We start from the raw sequence: 20,384 nt of genomic DNA on the forward strand, positions 1-20,384 counted from the left end.
AGAACACAATGAATAAACAACTTCTGAAAAGTAGAAATAGGCAAAACAACTGAAAGTAGTAATGTAGTAATACCAACTGAAAAATAAATTTATTTCAGGAAAACTATAAACAATATATACAAAATGTAAGTTTAAAAGTTGGTTCTTTTTGTTTACAGGAATGTACAATAGTTCTGCTGATGTGCCAACAGGATCAGCATGAACTTACTACACCTTGGTGTCCATGAGGATATTGCCATCCTTGTCCTTTACTCTTACTCTCCCAGAGACATACTTGGTTTCCTGGTGTCCATTCGTATACACAGTCTTAACAGTACCATCTGGATACTCCCGTCTCTTAAACTGTGATGTGTGTAGCTCTCTCTGGCCATTATTGAACTCAATAGTTTTGCTTCCATCTCTGCATTAAATACATATATTTAAGTGATTTTTTTTTTGTAAAATTATAAGGACTGTAAGTAGGCTTAGATTTGTTCTTGGAACAAGCATTAAATACATAAGCCTAAACTAAGAAATTAATACAGTATTTTTGAAAGGCCTCTTTTGTTAAGTACCGTCCCAGGTGGTTGGTACTCAAACATGTTTCTCCAAAAGTGACATGGCTTCTTTATACTCAAGAGCGTCTGCTATGCATTCTCTGCTCTTAATCTATTTCTGCAAAGGTCCAGGAAAAGTTTAAAATAATTTTTTGAGCAGTCAGATTGGGTGTCACACCTGCTGGAGGCCTTAAGTAACTTCTCACTTGTAATTCTAGAGAATGCTTAAGTAACTTTTTTTTTTTTCTTACTAGAAAATAGACACAGGCATTCAGTTCTCCATCCTCTCTATGATACAAGAAAAACGCACACAGTAAGCAAGCCTTCTCAGTCCAGTATATTCAAATATAAGCTTTTACAAATACATCACTCTATACTACCACTGGCAGGGAGCTCTTAACTACTGCTTCCCTGTCAGCAGTCTGGGTACTTGAAAACAAAGCTTACCGCTGAACACGAACGATAGTGCCATCTGGGAAGATGCTTTCTTCTTGCCCATCCGTAAATAAATTTTTGATAGTTTGATCAGGGAAAGTGATTTCTTTCTTGCCATCAGGATAGTGTTTCTCTGAAATGTATTTTGAGACAATATTACGTAAGTACAGGAGTGTTTTGCATACATATGTAGTAGTTTTGAGGGTTGGCTGGGTTGGATGATTCCTTTACCTATTTGTCCATTTGAAAATTGCAAGACCTCCAAGCCATCGCAGTATGTAGTATGAGTAGTCTTAGCATCAGCATAATAATAAATCTGCAGTGAACGGTTCAAATTAACGTATCCAGTCAGGAACTGTGTGCATACACACACATATAAGTATAGGGGAGAAGGTGTAGGATGCATACCACTGTTTGATCAGGCATAATCTGCTTCACATCCCCATTGAAGAAGGTTATTGTTACGGTCTTCCCATCAGAACCTACTTTTTTCCATGTCCCATTGGGAAAAAATATGAGGTGACAGCCATTTTTCAAAACCTTTTCAACCTAATGAATGGAATGCAGAGATCAGTATTTAGCCATCACATTCAGGTACCCATTCATCTTTCACAGCAAGTGTCTCACAGAATTTCAAATGCCACACTCTCATTTTACCTTTCCATCAGGATAAGCGATTTCTCTCTCTATCTCTTCACCATCTGTATGCTCAGGTCCAGATTGTGCTGGCACAAAAGCTTCATTAGGAGAGCTGTCCTGAAATGACACCAGTAATATAAACATAAACTGAAGTGAAACTTAAGTTGTCATCATGCAACTGTTTTCCCTAGGCTGACAAACATTCTAGGAAATGTGAAGCATGAGGGTAGGAAGACAGGTCTGGGAAGTCATAAACCCAATCTGGATTTTATGCAACATCTACTATATGAGGTACTCTGGCTAGCAGTAGTTTGTCTGTGGTCAGTTTTTGTCCAAGCTGTAATAGAATTCAGTGCTGTAGTGTGGTCCTCAACAGACTGAAGTTATCCATACAAAGGCGTGAAACAGCTGATGAGGTTTTACAAAACCTAAATGCTACCTACAGCAATTAAGAATTCTTAAAAGATTCTTGGATGGTTTCTCTGCAGGGAACATAGTCAGGTTTTTCCCTCCTCTAAAAAAGGTAAACATTCTGCAAAATTCTAGGGAGTAGATTATTACTTTCTTTCGTTTCCTCAGCCAAAGAATGCTGCAACAGCTAGAGAGAGGTAAAGCACTGACTACTATATAGCCTTTAACTGCAATTTCGTTACCAAGAAAAATAATATAAAAAAAATGAGTCAACAGCTTTCCAGGTCACCCTCCAAGTACTCATTTAAGTACAGGTAACTTCATGGGGTTTTTTATTTGTTTTGTGTTGTTTTTTCCCCTTAAAAATCGAGATACAAGACTTACTACCATAAAAGTCCTAGAAGAATCTTCTAGTGCCGCTGTCTCAGAGTTGCTTCTGTCCTTAGCAGGTGCTGAGGCAGGCATTTTAGAAAGCTTTCCTACTCAGATAAACGTAAGGAAGTTAATTTGGCCAGTAAAATTAAAGTACAGTTTAAGTGTTATATATGAGATGAAGTTGTACAGGACACCTAAATTTCTTTAATGCAGCAGAAAACGAAAGCAGTACGTTTATGAAAAAAACAGCATGTCAGCTCTCTGGGGCAAGTCATTTGCTTCATGTATTAGCAAATGCTTGACTGAAGAATCATTGCAACCAACAAAATACTTGCACTTTCTCTCCTATTTCATTTCTAGATCTATAGAGGAGATTCTTTTCCACCTAGGGATCTCAGTAACATTCTTACTAGCCGTACCTTATCATCAATAAAGCAGGACTGACAATCTTTCAACAAGAACAGTCTTTGGCAGACTTCTCCTGTGTCTTCCCTAGCTTTCCAGAAGGATTATCAAAGTAAAAACAGCATGGGCTTCAATTCTGGATTGTACTCCTCTAAGAGGTAACATCCTGGTTATCTGCCTTTAGAGATGTCAAAAAACAAACAAAACCTACAACCCTCCAGTTGCTTGCTATGTTTGCTGATTCATTAGGAAGGGATATAGCAACAAATGCTATTGCCAGCTAACTGCAAAGAATGAAACCAAGGAACAGCAGCACTGCTCCCTCTACATTTATTTTCTGTTAACTCTTAAAGAATTTGCTGATTAGACAAACATTTATACCTTTTGCCTGTGAATAATTTTTGCCACTTATCTTGCCACCCTTCTGTGCTGGAAGAAGTGAAGATCCAGTTTGGCTTTTCAGGCCTCTATTTGGTAGACTCTGGAAGGAAGAGTTATTTGTGGGTTATGTGACTTTTATTCAATAACTGTTCACTTGCAATAAAATTTATACACCATTTGTCATGAAACCAACTGCAAGCTTTCTTCACAAACTACATTTTTTGAGATTTAGTCAGCAGAAGGTTTTGCACAATGTAGCCCAAGCTATGTTCTGGAACTCTTCCTCTGTCTGCTGCCTCCCTACCACCAATTACAGAATGTTAATTTGGTACAAGCAATCCAAAATAATAGTTTCAAAACTCAGTATAACTTCTGTAGACAATGAACTGCCTGATTTGCCTGGCTGATCCTTGAGGTACAAAAGTTCTCAGGTTATATCCTGTCTATGTACTTTTCCTCTTATAATTGCATCATTTTGAATTTCAAAGATGACAAGTTTCTCAACAGAACAGATACTGCACATAATGATGCCTCCTTGGAGATCGTCAGAAGCCGTGTGGACGTGGTCCTGGGCAGCCTGCTCTGGGTGTCCCTGCTTGAGCAGTGACATTAAACCAGGTGACCTCCAGAGGTCTCTTCCAACTCAACCATTCCATGGTTCTGTGAACATTTACAGTTGGAGAGAATGTGAGATTAATCAAATTCTGTGTCTGGCACCACTAGTAGACTCCCCGAGATTAGTAAATTAAAAGTTGATGTCTAGGTTGTGGCTACTGGATTCCAACTTTATGATCCAAAACCCAGAGTATTCACAGCCACCAGCTTAAAACACTGAGATTAAAAACTTACTACAGATTCTGCTCTTTTTAGAGTCACCCCAGAATTTTCAATTTTCTTCTTGCTTCCAGCAGCTTCTACTTTTTTCCAGGCTTCAAGACGAAACCTCTCCATAATTTTGACTTCCTCTTTTAGCTCCATGTTCTCGTTTACTAAGGCTTCTATTTGATCTTTCAGGCGTCTATGGGTGGTTGACCATTTTGCTTCTTTTCGTTTTAAATCTTCCTGTAACTCTGCAATCTGCTGTTTTAAAGCCTTAGAAAAATGCACATTTATAAATGAAATAAGATCTTTTTTAATATATCAAAAGATCTTCATGTTCTAGGAAGAAACTTACAAGCAAAAGGAAGAAAAATACATACAAAAGTACTTGTACTTATCAGCAAAAAGAATGATCTGTGTAATAGAGACGATGAAAAGTAGGGGAAGTTTTCTTCCCTGAAAATGGTAGGATCAACTTTAGGTATCAACTCTATAAGCTGAACTTAATCAGAGGATGTCTTTCATTCCCCTCTGAGCATCCTTTACACTTTATAGATTGGCCTACACAAACACGCTTCAGGCAGAAATGTGTTATCTTTAAGGCTACCCTCCAGAGGGCCCTTAAAAGTCTTGGCACTGGAAATAGGGAGGATACAAACACACAAAATACACATAAATCTGCCTGGCCAGTTTAGCAAATGTTACTTTGACCTATTGAAGTAATGTCAGGAATGACATACCCACATGTGAAGTTTCAAACAACTCGTCTGTATGCCTAACATACCATAAATCCTGACAGTGAAGAAACATACCATTTGTATGTTTCTGACCTTTAACAAACTACAAGTAATCACAAAACACAACTTTGAAAATTGTAGAAGGTAACTATTTTTACCCTGGAACAAACAGAGTAAAATTCAAGTATGGTTCTAGTTTGCATTTTGATCCATTACCATAATAAAAACTTGCAGTGTTATATTAGCTACAGTAATTTTGTATCAAAGACAAAGGAAATTGTACCATAGTCAAGTGCAGCTTTTATTGTGGAAATGTGAGAAAACAATTTGCTTTTTTTGTTTGTTTATTCGTTTTTTGCCTTGAAACCATCACATAACATTGTAAAGACCATAACTGCTTTCTCAGTTAGGCTGTGTCTACAAACAGTTCCTATCTTGAAATGACTTGCAACCTTTCAAATTAAGTTATAAATTAGTTCTTGACTCCCTTTAAATTAATTTAGATTTTCCTGTGTGGACAAGAATAATAATTATCATTTTTATACCTGAATTTCATCACGTTCTCTTTTATCTGGAATTGCTCTAGCTTCTGTGGTATATTTTTCAAAAACTTTACGCTCCTTTTGCAGTTTTTTCATTTCTTTTTTCCTATATTCTTCTATTTCAGCCAGTTCTTGGGCTTTCTGCTGTTGAAAGTCTGCAATTTCTTTCCTGTAATTATAAAACAAAGCTTTTTTTTTTTAGCCCGACTCCTACAAGTCTGGAGTGAGAAAATCAAAAAACTTTGAATTTTGCAGTCATTGATTAAAACCCAGCATCTACTACCCCCAAGAAGGTTTAACTATAAAGAGTATTAAGCAGTAAGAAATGTCACACAGATAGCATTCGAAGTCCAATTGTTTCCATCTTCTAGTCACAAAAGTTACCCTGAATTTAGCAAAGCTTCACCAAAATCTGCCAATAGTCGTTAAAGCAGCAGAACACCATTCCCCCAAAAGCAGTGTGAAAAAGAATCAGCCATTACCAGGTCCCACATGTTAGCCACCAACACGATGCTGTTTCCAAACAAAATAAATGTGACTGTGGTAGGAAGTAGGGAGCTTCCTTTAAGTCACCAGAGGATTATTTTGCTCTTTGCCACATGGAAGTCACCAGGGGACTGAAATGAAGTCAAACTCTGTACACTTGAATATTCACTCCATAGGAAGAACCATCGATCACATCAGCATGAAATCTGTTTTGCAAGACCAGTTTGGGACTGTGCTACTGCTCAGAACATCGCTCAGTTATACATGAGGAAATTCTCCCAGGTGTAGCCTTCAAGGATATCATATTAAACCAGTAGGAGTTCTTAATATTATTCCAAGATTGGCAATTTGTGAGTAATACTGACAGTTTAATACAGCCATAGAGCAACAACCAGTTTCTTGACCTGACTCCAGTTACTGAAACACACCAATTATTTATCCTTATCACTGTAACACTATTTAGGTACAAACAGGACAACATGGAACATACTGTTAGTGAACACCCCAAGTTGTTTTCAATTAAAACTTTCCTGATTTTCAATTAAAAATTACCTGATACTTGCCAGGGCGTGCTCTCTTTCTTCACGGAGTTTAGTTAGAGTTGTATTTTCAGCTCTGAACCTCTCAATTTCCATTTCCAATTCAATGAGTTTCTCTCTCAATATCTGGGATGGAACAGCGTTTCCTACCAAAGGACAATCAGGTACAAGTTGTCTAAGCAGCCTTTGACTGAAGTAAACAATTACCACAGGCCATTTAAAATATATATACTATTCTATAGATAGAATTTTCTTGCAATACCACTGCTAATACTGAAAAAACATAGAAGGAACATTTAAAAGCACCCTGTGCTATATACTCAAGGGTGGTGAGGCCTGGCACAGGCTGCCCAGAGAAGCTGTGGATGCCCCATCCCTGGAGGTGCTCAAGGCCAGGCTGGATGGGGCTTTGGGCAACCTGGGCTGGTGGGAGGTGTCCCTGCCCATGGCAGGGGGATGGAACTGGGTGATCCATAAGGATCCCCACATCCAACCCAAACCTTTCTATGTTTCTGTAAGTACTTGATATACCAAGTGCATCTATCACCTTTGTAGAACTAAGTATGTATTAGGAATTGGAACGTGAAGGGCTTCATGTCAAGCTAGAGAAGTTAATTAAGGTGTGTTGTGGGCAAAACATCAAACAGGAAAAACTCATGGCTCTGAATTTTCCAAGTTGTAGTCACAACACAAACTGCTCACACTGCCCCTGAAATATCTTTAAGAGGTCCATAATCGTATCTGTGGGCTTCTTTGCCATCCCATTTTTTTTGATCAGTCACAGCTTAACATTCATTGGGCTTCAACAGTCTGCTTCCGAGTATGCAAGTGAAGAGCCTAAGCACTGACACTGCAGTGCAGTCAGTTGCTTCGTTCACTCTTAAAAGCTGCCAACCATTACTTCCCACAAACAACACAGCAAATTCAGTTCTCTGCAAAGCAGTAAGTAGATGGAGTAGCTTTTATATGAATTTCTAAACAGAAAAAAAAATGCTAAATGGGTTCAAGCTCTGCTGCAATGAATTTACCACCTACCATCATCTACCAGAGAAGGCATACTAGGCTATACCATCATGTTGTCACTAAACAACTGCATTTTTAGCAATCTTGCATAAATACAACTTTTGCAGGAGCTCTTAGAGGCAACCCTTCCAGAAACTTATTCTGCAAGCTACAGAATGGCTAGATTGCACCAGCCACACAACCAGAAGAGATGAAAAATGCCATTCCCTGAAACAGGAGTCTGTACTTAGACTTTTCGGTGTAAAGTCAAGTTGCAGAATAAGCCTTGGAAAGAAAAACATGTTTTCTTCAGCATTTCCTACCAGTTGCTGTTCTCTCAGCTCCCGACTCCTGTTCCACATTCGATTTGATTTCATGCTCTGAGTGACAGCCTGCCTTCTGCTTCGGTTTCAGCGAGGGAAACAGTTTCATCATGAGGTTTGAGGCCGGAGGCCCGTTTGCATCACTGTCTGCTGCAGGCTGTTTGGACAGCTCATCTCCCTTCTTCGAGGCAACTTTTCTCTTTATTGCTTTGTCTGGGACAGCTGTATCATTCTTGCTGAAAAAGTCTGTCTGTAAGGATGTTTTAGTATATTTGTTAGGTAAATCATTGTGAAAATAATATTCATCCAGATCACTCCATGTCCTTTCATCATCAAACTCGATCTTATTCCTATTTATACAAGACACGCTTCTCTGATGGTCTGAAGTTTGTCTAATCTTTTGCTTTGACACTGTGCTGCAGTCTTCGTCTGACAAGTCACCTCCACATTTGCTTTCTTTGCTGGTATCTGTAGAACTTCCGTATTCAAAAAACCCTGGATCACTTTCTCTATTGCTCTGAAAGGATTCCTTAACATCTTCATTTTCATTTTTTAACGTGGTCTCAAATTCCTGCTCAGAATCTGTAGTCGTATCACCATTTTCCTCGTCTTTATCTTCATTTAGAGTCCATTGAGTACTTTTTAAAGCAGGAACTGCTGTCAAGGAAGAACCTGAAAACATCACACTGTCTGTTTTATTCACTGGATCCTTCAGTCTAGAAGCTGTTCCTGAATTTGAGACTGCATGTGTAACTGCTTTATTATTTCCCTGTGTGATACACTCTGCCTTTTTATTTTTCGCATTTATAAGTTTAACTGCAAGCTCCTTCACTTGCTGCTGTTTTGCCTTGATAGGGGTGGAGGACATTCTACGTCCTTCTGAGGCTTGCTGATCTTGATCTAAGATCCTTTGCACAAATGAGGAATTACTTGAGAAAGATATTTCATCTGCAGCTTGTTCCAGAAACAAAAATTCATCTAATTCTAGATTTTCTTTTTCCTTTTCTTTTTCCCAGTTTTCCAACTTATTCTGAAATGAAACTTCAAAAGACAGTTCTGAATCTTTTACAGGGTGACCTGCAGGACATTTAACATTAGAAAAGGCACTAGCCAGCTCACAAGACAACTGAGGCTTTTCCATGCCAGGTAATTTTTTTCTGATTTTGCCAGCATTAGACTTAGCAAATTCCACTACGTTCTCTTTATTTTCTATTTTGTGGGTAATTTCTGATGGGAAAGAATCTCTCATCTGTCCATCAAGATTTTTTCCTGGTTGCATTCTTGTTTCTAATGGCACGGTATTTTTTCCATTGTGATTCCTGAGTACAAGGGTCTTCTGAATAGGACAATATTTCGCTTTATCAGGCTGGTTATTTTTTTTACGTGGCATAAGAGGGCTCCCAGAAACGAGCTCTTTGCTAGGAGGCAGGGTTTTCTTTTGTATTTGTGATCTGTCCACTCTAACGTTTCTGTCATCTGAAACCCTTTGTGGAGGTTTCAACATGCTTTCTCCAAGCATTGTTATCTTAGATTTGGCATTAGTGAACCTTATTAAACCTTCTCCTCTTTTCAGGAAGGGTCGTTTGATCACTGGCTTTTGAATAGCTGATCCATTTGTCTCCTGAAAGTAGATATGGAAAATTAACACGCAGAGAATGTTAAAAAGTCCTTTACACAGTTTTAAGATTTTCTTTTTTCCAAATAAACCCCACATATCAGTAGGAACTTACATAGCATATTTCTACTGGGTTTCTAAAAACATCTTAAACAAATGAAGTAGTCAGGACTTGATTTTTTTTAATTTTTAAAGTAAAATCTTCAAATGTGAATATTGCAATCAGTGTTAGCTTTTGATGCTAGAATCTGCCTTGTATGTTTTTAAAGCATTCATCACTATATACTGTATTAAATAAAAAAAAAAAAAAAAAAAAAGAGTTAAAAGTTAAAAAAGAAATTTAAAAACCTGTAATTTCTGGCTTTGCTTCAGACGCTGCTCCTCTATCTGTATCTGTTCTTCCAGAAATTCTTCAAATGTCTGTTTCTTCTCTTGAATCGCAGCTTTAATAGGTCTAGAGTAATTTAAAAAATCAAGTCTTACGTGTCTACATAATTTAACTGCGTTTAGCATCCCAACTATTCAAAGGCCTAGGGCGCAATTACATAAAAAATGACGAATTATGAAGTACTTTAGTCATTAAGTGGCAAAGTTAATCTGAGAAATGAGACCACTAGCCGCTTATCTTTTGAGAAGTGGTTATCAAATCCCTGCTATAATTAATACACATCTAGAAGCACCTTTATGCAGGCTTTGCTGTTTTTCCTTTCACTGCTTTTCTCATTGACCCATTCTGCCCAAACCACTGAATTTTCGCTTGGATTTTAGTCACACTGCTCGTTTCTGCAGTATCACCTTGCACTGGGTCTGGCTGGGACAGAGTAAGCTTTCTTCACAGTAGTTCACATGGTGCTGTGGTTTGGATTTGTGACTAAAACAGTGTTAATAACACATAAATATTTTAGGTATTGATGAACACTGCTTGCATAGCATCAAAGCTTTCTTTGGTTTCTCACACTGCCCACTTCTCTCCCCCGGCAAATAGGAAGTTGAGGGGAACAAAGCCAGAAGAGCTGACCCAAAGTGACCCAGCAGATATTCCATGCCAGGTAACGTCATGCTCAGCACTGAAACCTTTGGGCTTGGTTTTCTAAAAACAGCTGTTGTTCAGCAGCCAACTGGGCATCAGTCTGCTTGCTGGAGGTGGAACGTGACTGCCTTTGTAACACTTGGGTTTCTTCCCCTTTCCTTCACTTAGTAAACTGTCTTTATTCTCAACCCACAACTTTTTACACTTTCACTTTTCAGATCCCCCCACCTCATCCTTTCTGCTCTAGGGGGGAGGGATGACCAAGCAGCTGCCTGGGTGCTTAGTTGTTGGCTGGGATCAACCTATCACAGCTTAGAACAAGATTTCTGGTCCTTGTGATGACCAGACAGACAAGGCAGAGTTTCAAAACAACACCAACCACTACTTTTAGTCCATCCACTTCATAAACAAAGCTCCTACCACACACGAGAAGGCTTCTCCCACAAGCACTATTATTATTTCTTAGCCATACCCAGATGTTTAAACAACTCCTGGTAATAAACTAAAAAGTCATAGCCTTACACTCCACATTACATTTTTTGCTATCTAATAATGGATAGGAGATTGTAATACATCAAATTGGGAACAGTAATTATAACTGCTAATATGCTAAGCCTATACTAAGATGTGCTTCTGAACTGTGATTACTCCACGTTTCACACACCTCTTCAGCCAATACACAATGTCACATCTTTCACAGCACACACAATTTCAAGCCAGAGCCTCTCTTACTACTGGTCTCCACCATGCCTAGCAAAATGGAATCCTTGGCTGAGAAAGCTATGCAAACTGAGAATATTAGACTCTTAATTAATCAGGACTCGGAATTCAATCAAGCTTGTGTTCGGTATTTAGAACTGTAAAAAATAATGTTCTGAATTACCTTTCCTCTGTATTAGTCACCCACAACTGTTTTCCTCTGCTGGACTTTTCAGAGAGATCTGCACCTTCCACACATAAAGGATCATTGTGTGGATCTTCAGCCTCTGTTATTTTTTCCATCCTTTGTTCTGGGCACCACATGTTTTTTCCTATGAAATTGATAGAATACTGTTGTTGTTGTGCTTTTTTTTTTTCCTCCCCAAAGCAAACAAATCCGTTTTCAGCTCATACTTTAAGCAGCACTCAGATCAGATTAAAGCCAGAAGGGAGCTTCATGGTCATGTATTCAGGATTCCCACACAAAGTAAGTCCTAAAATTTCCCCAATTCAATTCTTATTTAGTTTTGAGCTCTCTTTTTAAAGGAACATTCTGATTATGTATAAGTTTTTTCCACACAGCTTAACAGCCCATTCTGATTGTTCATTATCTTTGCTAATGTATTGCTTAAAGGTAAAATAACTGAACAATTTTGAATGTCTGCTCTACTGAAAAGGTCTCATATCAAGATTCTGTTTCCTTTGTACAAATGTAAAAATTAAGATCAGTTCATCTTTTTGCAACCTCTTAGACCAAGACCTTGGATTAAAAGCTTTGAAATACGATGAAACACTATCTCATACCTTTTCTCTGAAACCTCTACAGGTTTACAGCAATCTTATTAAACAGCTAGATTAAAACCAAAACCCCATTCCAATTATAGCAGCTTAGTAGTTGTGCTGGTGTCAACGGTAAAACTATGAACAGAAAAGGTGAAGAACTCTAATGCATTTCTTTTACGTACAGGTAAAATAGTCATGCAGTGGCATCTCTTTGCCAACCCATCTTGATTCCTGATTCCAGTTCAGTTATTAACTCTCACGGTGGAGTTGGACTGGAGACATTCTGTATCCCTGTATAGATTATTTCAGTATGCCACATGAAAACATGGGTTCAATCAGCATAACTCTCAACAATGAGATACATTCTTAGTTACTTAACTTGTAAAAAATCACCGTTTTGTGTATGTGGAGAACAACTATTCAAGGCATAAATTCTGCCTTCATTGTGATTCTGATACCCAGATGATCACAACCAGTGAAAAGCTGTCAAGCCCACTGAATGCCTAGGTCTTTTGATTTTCAGCCATCAGAGTAGAGCTTGCAATTACAAGAAAAACACACCGCTGTTCCGCAGGAGAAAAGAAATGGCACTAAAGGGCAGGAACCAGCCTCTACTTTTACATTCCCAATCAGACACAACTCATTAGGCAATCTAGTTATTGTTCTAAGACTAAACCCTAGTTCAACTTTCTTAGAGTAAAAGAAAGATAACCATTAAATCAGGTAAGACTGATACTACCTGCAAAAGAAGATCCCCCTACCTCAACTCTGCCAGCTTTTTCCAGCCCAGCACTGTGCTCTCCCTTTGCACACAGCAAATTGGACTGGAAAACTGATCCTGTTTACAAATGTTTGTTTTTCAGTACAAATCAGCTCCCCAGTCTAGTTCAGTTTATCACTGATTGAACAAATTTGTTCTGCATGAGCACAAACAGGGAGGTATTACTTCATTTGGATACACTGACAGCTTAAAGCAATCCAAAGTATTGTGGGAAACAGCTCATCAAAGAGGAAATCAACTGCTTATTTTACACTGTCTTTTATAATATATTCCTCAAAACAAGGCTCCGATCATTGATTGAATTACAATTACTCTTGGCAATTTATAAAAGGATTTTATAACAGTCCTTCTACAGTAGCACTCATTTATCAGCCACTCAAACGATGCAGCATTTGTCTTTGACTAATCAAGTAGTCTTAAGGTGAAGAACACTGAATACACTTTCAGATTTTAATGAAGAAATGAGATCAAGTTATTCAGTTTACTGAAGTATGCCTTATGCTTTCTTTCTCAACTTACCAAGAATTGCTGTCTGGTCAGACACCATGCTAAGTAGCTTCTGCTGTTCTTCCATCAGCCTTTGAAGTTGCTCCATCTGTTGTTTCTTTAGCTGTTCCTGCTTCTGTTGTTGCAATTCCTTCAGCTTTTCAAACAAACAAAAAAATGTACCAGAGGACATTTATTTATGTTATTGTACTTAAGACAAATATACCTAGAATGCACTGCAACATTAGAGTCATCACGCCAAGAGGTATTTCTTGTTTTAATCATGTTCCATTAGCTAAGTGCAACATGATGGAAATTAAGAATACAAAGTGCTTTGATGAACACAATTTTCAGTTCTATCTACAGATTGCACATACTATTTTCAGTTTGCACAGTCAACAAATCCACTCATCTTTAATTGACCAACCTGCAAACAAAAGGAATTAGAACAATCATTTCTATAGTATTAGAAAAACATTCAAATTCTGCTCTTTTAACATAACTTGGATGTGGTGGTTTTATTAAAATGTGAAATACCTCAAAATCAAGAAAGCTTTAGAAATGTATATATATCAGTATTCTTTATATGAATGTATCAGTAATCTTCAGTCTATCTGAGATCTTGGAAATAAACATTACATGTAAGTTATATATATTTTTAAAATAATTGTTAACATATATTAGATTGTCAATGACTTTCCAAGACAGGAGACTTAACAATTCCTTTTCAGATACCCTTAACCAGATAACGTGTTAGTTAGCCACTGCTGGATACTGCTGACATAACAAAAACAGTGAATGAAAATTTTTCTTACATGTAGAACAGGGATGAAATACCTTTTATAAGCTTAGCTGTGGAATTATACTCTAGAGATTCACTCTTTGCCCCCCACACTTTCACTTGCACAAACAAAGATTTGCACTGAGGCAACTTCTAGAAGGGTGGACAAGGAATTGAGTTCTTCATCCTGAACCGCAAGACCTATTAAAGTGCGCCTTAATACCTTCAGCTAACATAATTTATATCTGCTTATTGGGGAGAGCTATAAGCAAATGTATTGCCAGACACAGCGGATCAGCTGGCAGGCTTGCTTTGGAGAAAAAAAAAAAAAAAAAGTAACATCACAGGGTTGTAATTCCGGGCCTTTTTGTCCTATTGTCTCAGATCTGTCTATATACAACACCAACTTCTCTCTTCAACTAAACAGAAACAGGTATAAGGGTGCAGACACACATACAATGAGAACTAACGGCAGATGTTGCTATAGCTACAAGAACACACAACTTCACTGTGTTGTGAATTTCTGCACTGAAGCACTCCCACTGTAACGACCAGCACCCCACTGCCACATTTTTAAGTGAAGAAATAATGGAATATTGTAAAATTGTGTGCATCTTTCCTGGTTAAGAATACATATATTTTTGAGAACAAATATGCTGGCACTAAATACAATTCATTTTGAACTGGAACCTGTGCCAGTGAAAACCAGTTAAACTGGCACGTCGTGAGGAGGACACCAACCTTTATGCATGCATAACTGACCAAGGGCTTGCTCTTTAAGCCCACTGTGTTCCATACATGGAAAAGATTTTGCATACTTTCAGGTATGAAGAATCATATATAGGACCAACATAAATCCTAATTTATGTATGTCAAAGAATTCTAGAACTTTTTGTTACCTGTTCAAGCTTCTGTAAGAGAGGATCACAGCAATCGGATTTATTCCGACCATCCACTTCACCATGGACAAAGTCTGTTTTAGAGCTTTCTATGTTATATGCTGCTGCTGGAAGAGATGTTTCAGCGGTATCCTGCTGAAGTGTACAAGAGCTGCCAGGCTCCAGCATCTGTTCTTCACACAAGGAGTCGTCACTTACAGAACGGCTCTCTGAAAGATGCAACCCTTCAGCTGGGAAAGCCGGGATGTTTTCATGTCCAGATAATAACTTGTCAGTATTGATTTTCAAACCAGCAAAAGCAGGATCCAAGAAGACTCCGGCACGAGAACTATCAAACATGCAATGTGCAAGGAAGTTTCGTTCACTACTCAGATCTTCAACAGCTGGCATCTTGTAAATGGTATTCACATCTACTTGCTGATGTAGCGACAGCATAACACTATTATATCTTGGAGTGTTAGGACAGCAAAATTTTCAAAGCCATAGGCACCCAGCGTGGATGATTACTTATTTTTAGCACCTAGAAATGAAGCAGATATACAAAATAAGAAATCTACAGTAACAGGAAGTTACTCTCTTACAACTAAAGTATTTATAAAAACCAGTCACCGTCTACTTTTCCCTAGGCAATAGAAACAATTCGGACAATTACTAATGAACTTCCTATGCAGGAAGTCAGCACAATCCAACATTTAATCTTAATTGCAACTGCGCTCAAATAAATAATGCCTCAAATATTACAGAGCTGTGTATGATATCCTGTTCAGTAGTACAGAGATAGGTTCTGAATTTAAGAGTGTCTGCAACAGAAGAAGAAAGAAGGGATTTGATGAGGTGAGAGATGTCCATTATAGGATCCTCGTGTGAAAGCAGTGTTGTAAGTATGTCCATATAAATACGATGCTGTTTCTGTGAGTATTTCGACGCACACTTTGCATCTTTCTCATGGAAATTCTGCGCCCTTGCTGCCTGTTAGCTTCCCCCTCCCCTTCCCATCATCTTTTATCGTTATCACTCGGCTCTGCTTACCTCTAACGAGTCCCAGGGCGATTAACTCTCCACCTCCACACACGGTGTGTCCTGTCGCTGTGTCGTTTGTCGTGTGTCGTGCCGCAGGGAGCACAGAGGTAGGGCTACAGAACAAAGGACGCGACCGCAGGAGCCCGAGTCCCCAACAGCCCTGCGGGTCAGCGAACAACTTTTTAAAGTTTCCTCGTTCCCGAGGGATCAGATCACAGCGACTCTTGTTCAACCCTTGCTGAACCTCCCCACACGCCCAGCGCCCCGCTGCCCCCGTCGCCCTCACAGCGGCCGCTGCGCCCCCACCTCAGGCACCCTCACGGCGCCAACCCCCCCCCCCCGGCGCTGCCCCCTCCGTCTTGTTACAAACCTGCCGCCATCTCACGGCCTCCCGGCGCCACTCGCCGGGCATGCCGGGAGTTGTAGTCCCGAGGCACGGCCTCCCCGCCCAGCTGGCGGGCGGCCCCGCGGTGCGCGAACTACAGCTCCCGAGGGGCTCCGCGTGGCGGCTGAGGGAGCTGGGGCTGGGTTGGCTGGGGAGGAGGAGGCTTGGGGGGAGCTGGCTTGGGGGGAGCTCATTGCTCTCTGCAGCTGCCTGAAGGGGGTTGTGGAGAGCTGGGGTCGGGCTCTTCTCGCAGATAACCAGTGATAGGACCAGAGGGAATGGCCTCAAGTTGTGCCAGGAGTGTTTTAGGTTGGAAATGAGGAGACATTTCTGCTCAGAAAGAGCAGTCAGGCACTGGGACGGGTTGCCCAGGGAGGTGGTGGAGTCACCGTCCCTGGGGGTGTTCAAGGAGAGGTTGGACGTGGTGCTTGGGGACATGGCTTAGTGGGTGATGGTGGTGGCAGGGGATGGTTGGACCAGATGGTGTTGGAGGTCTCTTCCAACCTTCATGATTCTGTGGTTCTAAACACATCACCTGCATGGTTGCCCTGAGGCTGGGTTCTGCCTTAACAAGGGGAGCTACTGAGCTGGGAAAGAGGATTTCTACCCGTGCCTTTTAAAAGCACAGCATCGTGTTTAATCCCTTGACATCCTCATGAAAATACAACAAAGCTTTGCTTTCAGTATTCCTGCACGCTGAAGGCCTGACAGGGCTCAGGGTTGTTCATGGTCTGGTTTTGGTCGACAAAAAATTACGTTGGGCTCCCTCTCCATGCTAGGAGCACAGTCCATTGCTGACAACAATCCCTAGCTTGCAGGTTGATAACTACAAATTAACTACATAGCTACATAATAACTATATAACTACAAGTTCACGCGACTTCTGAGGTCGTTTGGGCCTTATGGATCTCCACCAAGCTAAATTAAAGCTGTAAGAATTAAGCAAGAAGCAATTGTCAGCAGTTTTCCTTTGCATAACTTTCTTATCAGCTATGAAAGTATTTACGAGCTGTTAATTCTCAACACACACGTTAATTATAATCATTCTCTGTTTGGATTTTGAATTTGGGAAAGTTTGCAGTTCAAAAGGAGTAAAGCCAAACGCTTTGCTAAAACTCCATGATGCTTGATCCTCTAGGGAGATAGGAGAAAGAAGAGAGGCTGATATTCGGAGGTCAGTAAAGAAGGAGAATAAGGTCCTTTTCACTGAAAGGAGGGAAGAACTGCTGAGGAGGGACAGCACAGGCTCCAGCTACATTTCCAGCTGTCTGTAAGGTATTTCAAAGCTCACTTTCACTTTAACAGTGCGTTTCCTCCTTCAAGCACAGCGAGGGCTGCTGCTCCTTACTGTTCCGTTGACTGCACTTTGCTTGGTTTCTTTATTTGACAGGGTCACGATTGCTGTAGCGGTCCCTTCGGGCATTTTGCAGGCAGGCATATGTGTGCCCCAGCCCTTCCTACCTCCCTCCACCCAGCGCTCCGGTTGCCCTTTGCCCTGTTGAGGAAGCAGGAAGATCGTTCAGGAAGAGGAACTGCCAGAGAGGGTGAGTGTAAACAGTTTTTCACCCAAACCCTAAAGAGAGGAGTGGGATCGGGGCCATTTAACAGCTGTCATGCTGGGAGCAGAGGAGTGTGGGGTGTCTTCACTTCGCAGACAAACTTAGCGAAGTGAATCTGCCGTTCCCTCAAAATTTTGCATTCCTTTCTGCTTCCTGGTCGACACTACGGTTTATTTGCCGATCACTTCTCTCAAGATTTTTTTTCTTTGTTCCTAGCTGTATAGCTTTCATAAGCAAGCACAATATAAAATATTTTGTGGGGTTTTGTACCACATATGAGCTACAAATTCAGTTGCTTCTCAAGTTTCTGTGTGAAAGAGGGATGTATTGGTAGGAATGATGTTTGCGATAGCTTGTACATATTTCATTACCCTCCTAATAAGCTGTGTGTTTAGGCTGTGTGAATAGAATTCATTGTTTCCTGAGGAGACAACTTCTGGAAACTTGAGCAATATCCAGACGCTGCTGTAGAGAATACGCTGAGAAATCTGGTGCCTGCAGTGTTACAGTGCAAAGGGAGGCAGTGCCCAGACCAATACGATGCTTTTAATAAGGGAAACTTTTGGCAATGGTACATTTGCCTTTATATATGATACAAATTAATCTACCCAAGCCAAATTATATGGCTGCATCTTAAAAGATCATTGCCACCTCAGATAACGTAGTATCTTGCAAAAACCCCTTAGTTAAAATACAGGAAGAAGAGGTAGGGGATTTTTGTGTGTGTGAGCAGAGTACTTTTATGGCAAAAGCACTGGTAATGCCAGACAGCAGAACACAAGAGCCACAAAATATTTAAGTATATAGTGATTTCATGTGTCCTTTGATCCTTGATCTGCTGTCTGCCTCACCTAAACACATGTATCATCACTGCAATGTTGCCAGTTCTCTCAGATGTGTAGGGTAGTAGATGATTTGGAGTCCCTTTCTATAGATTACCTTTATGAGATCAGATTTTCTGTATATATATAATTGTGTCTGATAGTGTGGATTTTCTAGGTTTTCCTGAAACCCTAAATTCAAATGAATCTTGTTGCCCCCTCTCTCTGGCCATCTGAGAGTTTTTACTGCAGTGAAGAACAGCTTTATTTGCATTCACTGAAAATCCAATATGCCATAGAGTAAGAAAATACACATATTCCATCTTTGTTTCTTTTTTTTTTTTTTTTTTTTGGTTGGTTTTGTTTTTCCTTTCCTAAACTGGCTTTATCTCAACCCAGGAGGTTTCTAACTTTTGCCTTCTGATTCTCTTCCCTCAATCCAGCTGAGAGTGAGAGGCAGTGAGGGACTGGTAAGCTTAGCTGCTTACCAGAGTTAAAAACACACCACTTTTGAAATGCCATGGTCAGTGCCACTTAAAAATTTTCTCTGCCTTGTTAATATCTTTTGGGTTGTTTTCTCTCAACACTAAATCAAAAATGAACAGACTTGATGTAAAAGCTTTGTTAGCCTTGTAAAGGCGTTGGTGCAATTGATCAATATGAATTTCTAAGCCAGAAGAACCTGTTGGGTAATTCAGTGACAGGTTAGATTTTAGTCCTAAAAGACTGCTAGAGAAACAGTTCTAACAATGCACGTAAAAATATAAAGTGGTAAATGAAAGTAGTTCAAACAGCTTCTGCTTTCCTTTTTGAGGTTTTTAACATCGTTGTTTGTTTCTAGGAGTAGAAGGACAGGAGCTTAACCACAATCTGCCATGTATGTGGGAGCTCTCATCAATTTGGAGAAATGTCATTTTTGCTCTGAATGGCTTGTCCAAGAGAGATGGCAGTTAATTTCGGACATTTTTGGCCAACACAAGAAGTATGTTTATTTTCAAACAAGCAAGCTCTTGTTTGTTTTGCCTCATTCTGTGATTCCAGGATGAAATTGGAGAGGCCAAATACTTTGGATTTTCTTTTTTTTTTTTTTTTCCAGTTATCCCACAGTTAAAAGTATTTGTCCTTAAGTCACTGTGGAAAAAAATACATTATCAAATAGCCCTTCCAGAAATAGAAACAATTTGAGTAAAAACAAGTTTTTACCAGCGACACTGATACTAACCCCCCCCCATCTGAAATATGGCCATGGCTTACTGGCAGCCAAATAATCATTCAAAAAAAGAATTTATGATCTGAATAGTTTGCTTTACAAGCATATATTCTCTTTGTATTAGTTCCTGTAGCATTAGCAGTTTGGCTTGGAGCAGCAATGCAAATTTAAGGCAAATCTTTTGGTTGTCAGGAGTTCCCAAAGTGGTTTTGTGGCATACTGTCTGAATGCCTTTCCAAGAAAACTAAATTGGGCACGATGCTTCAAATATGTTTAGTGGGGAAATTAGTTTGGGGTTCTCTGTGAACTCACTTTGTCACTAAGTCCTTTAGCTCACACTTAGTTTTACCCTTTTGTTTACCAGTGAAAGGCTCTGAAACCCTGGAAAAGCTGTGATGTGCTGAAGCTGTGATACGCTGTATAAAGAGCTCAGTGCTCTGCATAGTGTTCTCATTTACACTATCATTTTCTTTATCATTCATCATCAGTTTTTAAAATAAGAATAACTTTACACTCACGAGTCTCCAGGAAAATTAATATGCATTGTAGTGGTTTATACTAGCCGCTGCCTTTACATTTTGTTGTCATAAATTCTGCTTCTGCTTAAATAAAACTTTCCCAGCCTCTAATATCTTGGCATAGTTTGTCACAAATGACATACAGCCAATTTTCATTCAATTTATTT

At 39.6% G+C, this 20,384-nt stretch overlaps 2 protein-coding genes across 5 annotated transcripts in view; one reads left to right on the forward strand and one right to left on the reverse strand.

Annotated features, from left to right (window-relative positions):
* Positions 1 to 62: 62 nt before the first annotated feature.
* On the reverse strand, positions 63 to 16,131 carry CPAP (centrosome assembly and centriole elongation protein). 2 transcript variants are annotated; one of them, XM_084535286.1, is made up of 17 exons: positions 16,095 to 16,131; positions 15,734 to 15,884; positions 14,705 to 15,224; positions 13,058 to 13,181; positions 11,159 to 11,306; positions 9,594 to 9,699; positions 7,631 to 9,251; positions 6,319 to 6,451; positions 5,284 to 5,449; positions 4,032 to 4,274; positions 3,183 to 3,282; positions 2,406 to 2,500; positions 1,629 to 1,727; positions 1,380 to 1,520; positions 1,203 to 1,287; positions 984 to 1,104; positions 63 to 400 (listed from the first exon to the last, which is right to left on the reverse strand). In XM_084535286.1, exons 3-17 carry the CDS (start codon positions 15,137 to 15,139, stop codon positions 208 to 210), a joined length of 3,810 nt encoding a protein of 1,269 aa, XP_084391412.1. In that variant the 5' UTR covers positions 15,140 to 15,224; positions 15,734 to 15,884; positions 16,095 to 16,131; the 3' UTR covers positions 63 to 207. The 2 variants fall into 2 exon arrangements, with proteins under 2 accessions (XP_084391412.1, XP_084391413.1); XM_084535287.1 differs by lacking the exon at positions 16,095 to 16,131 and having other exon boundaries at positions 2,409 to 2,500; positions 15,734 to 15,983.
* A 118-nt stretch (positions 16,132 to 16,249) lies between these two features.
* Positions 16,250 to 20,384, forward strand: part of PARP4 (poly(ADP-ribose) polymerase family member 4) — a 49,479-nt gene continuing 45,344 nt past the window's right edge. Inside the window, exons 1-3 of one of the 3 annotated variants that reach the window (XM_084535484.1) lie at positions 16,250 to 16,344; positions 17,248 to 17,384; positions 17,500 to 17,653. The gene's annotated coding sequence lies outside the window, so the exon portion shown is untranslated. Of the gene's footprint in view, positions 16,345 to 17,243; positions 17,385 to 17,484; positions 17,654 to 20,384 lie in introns of those variants that run through there. The other 2 variants (XM_084535485.1, XM_084535486.1) reach the window with 2 other exon arrangements.

The sequence above is a fragment of the Aythya ferina genome (assembly GCF_964211825.1).
Source record: "Aythya ferina genome assembly, chromosome: 1".
NCBI lineage: Eukaryota > Metazoa > Chordata > Aves > Anseriformes > Anatidae > Aythya > Aythya ferina.

Bases quoted from the DNA above. Each gene is read 5' to 3' on its own strand.
- CPAP (XM_084535286.1), bottom strand. From the start codon at position 15,139: ATGCTGTCGCTACATCAGCAAGTAGATGTGAATACCATTTACAAGATG. The intron at 6,452-7,630 runs GTAGGAAATGCT...GTCCTTTGGTAG, and splicing joins AGCTGAGAGAACAGCAACTG to GAAACGCTGTTCCATCCCAG. The intron at 1,521-1,628 runs GTAAAATGAGAG...TCCATTCATTAG, and splicing joins TCGCTTATCCTGATGGAAAG to GTTGAAAAGGTTTTGAAAAA.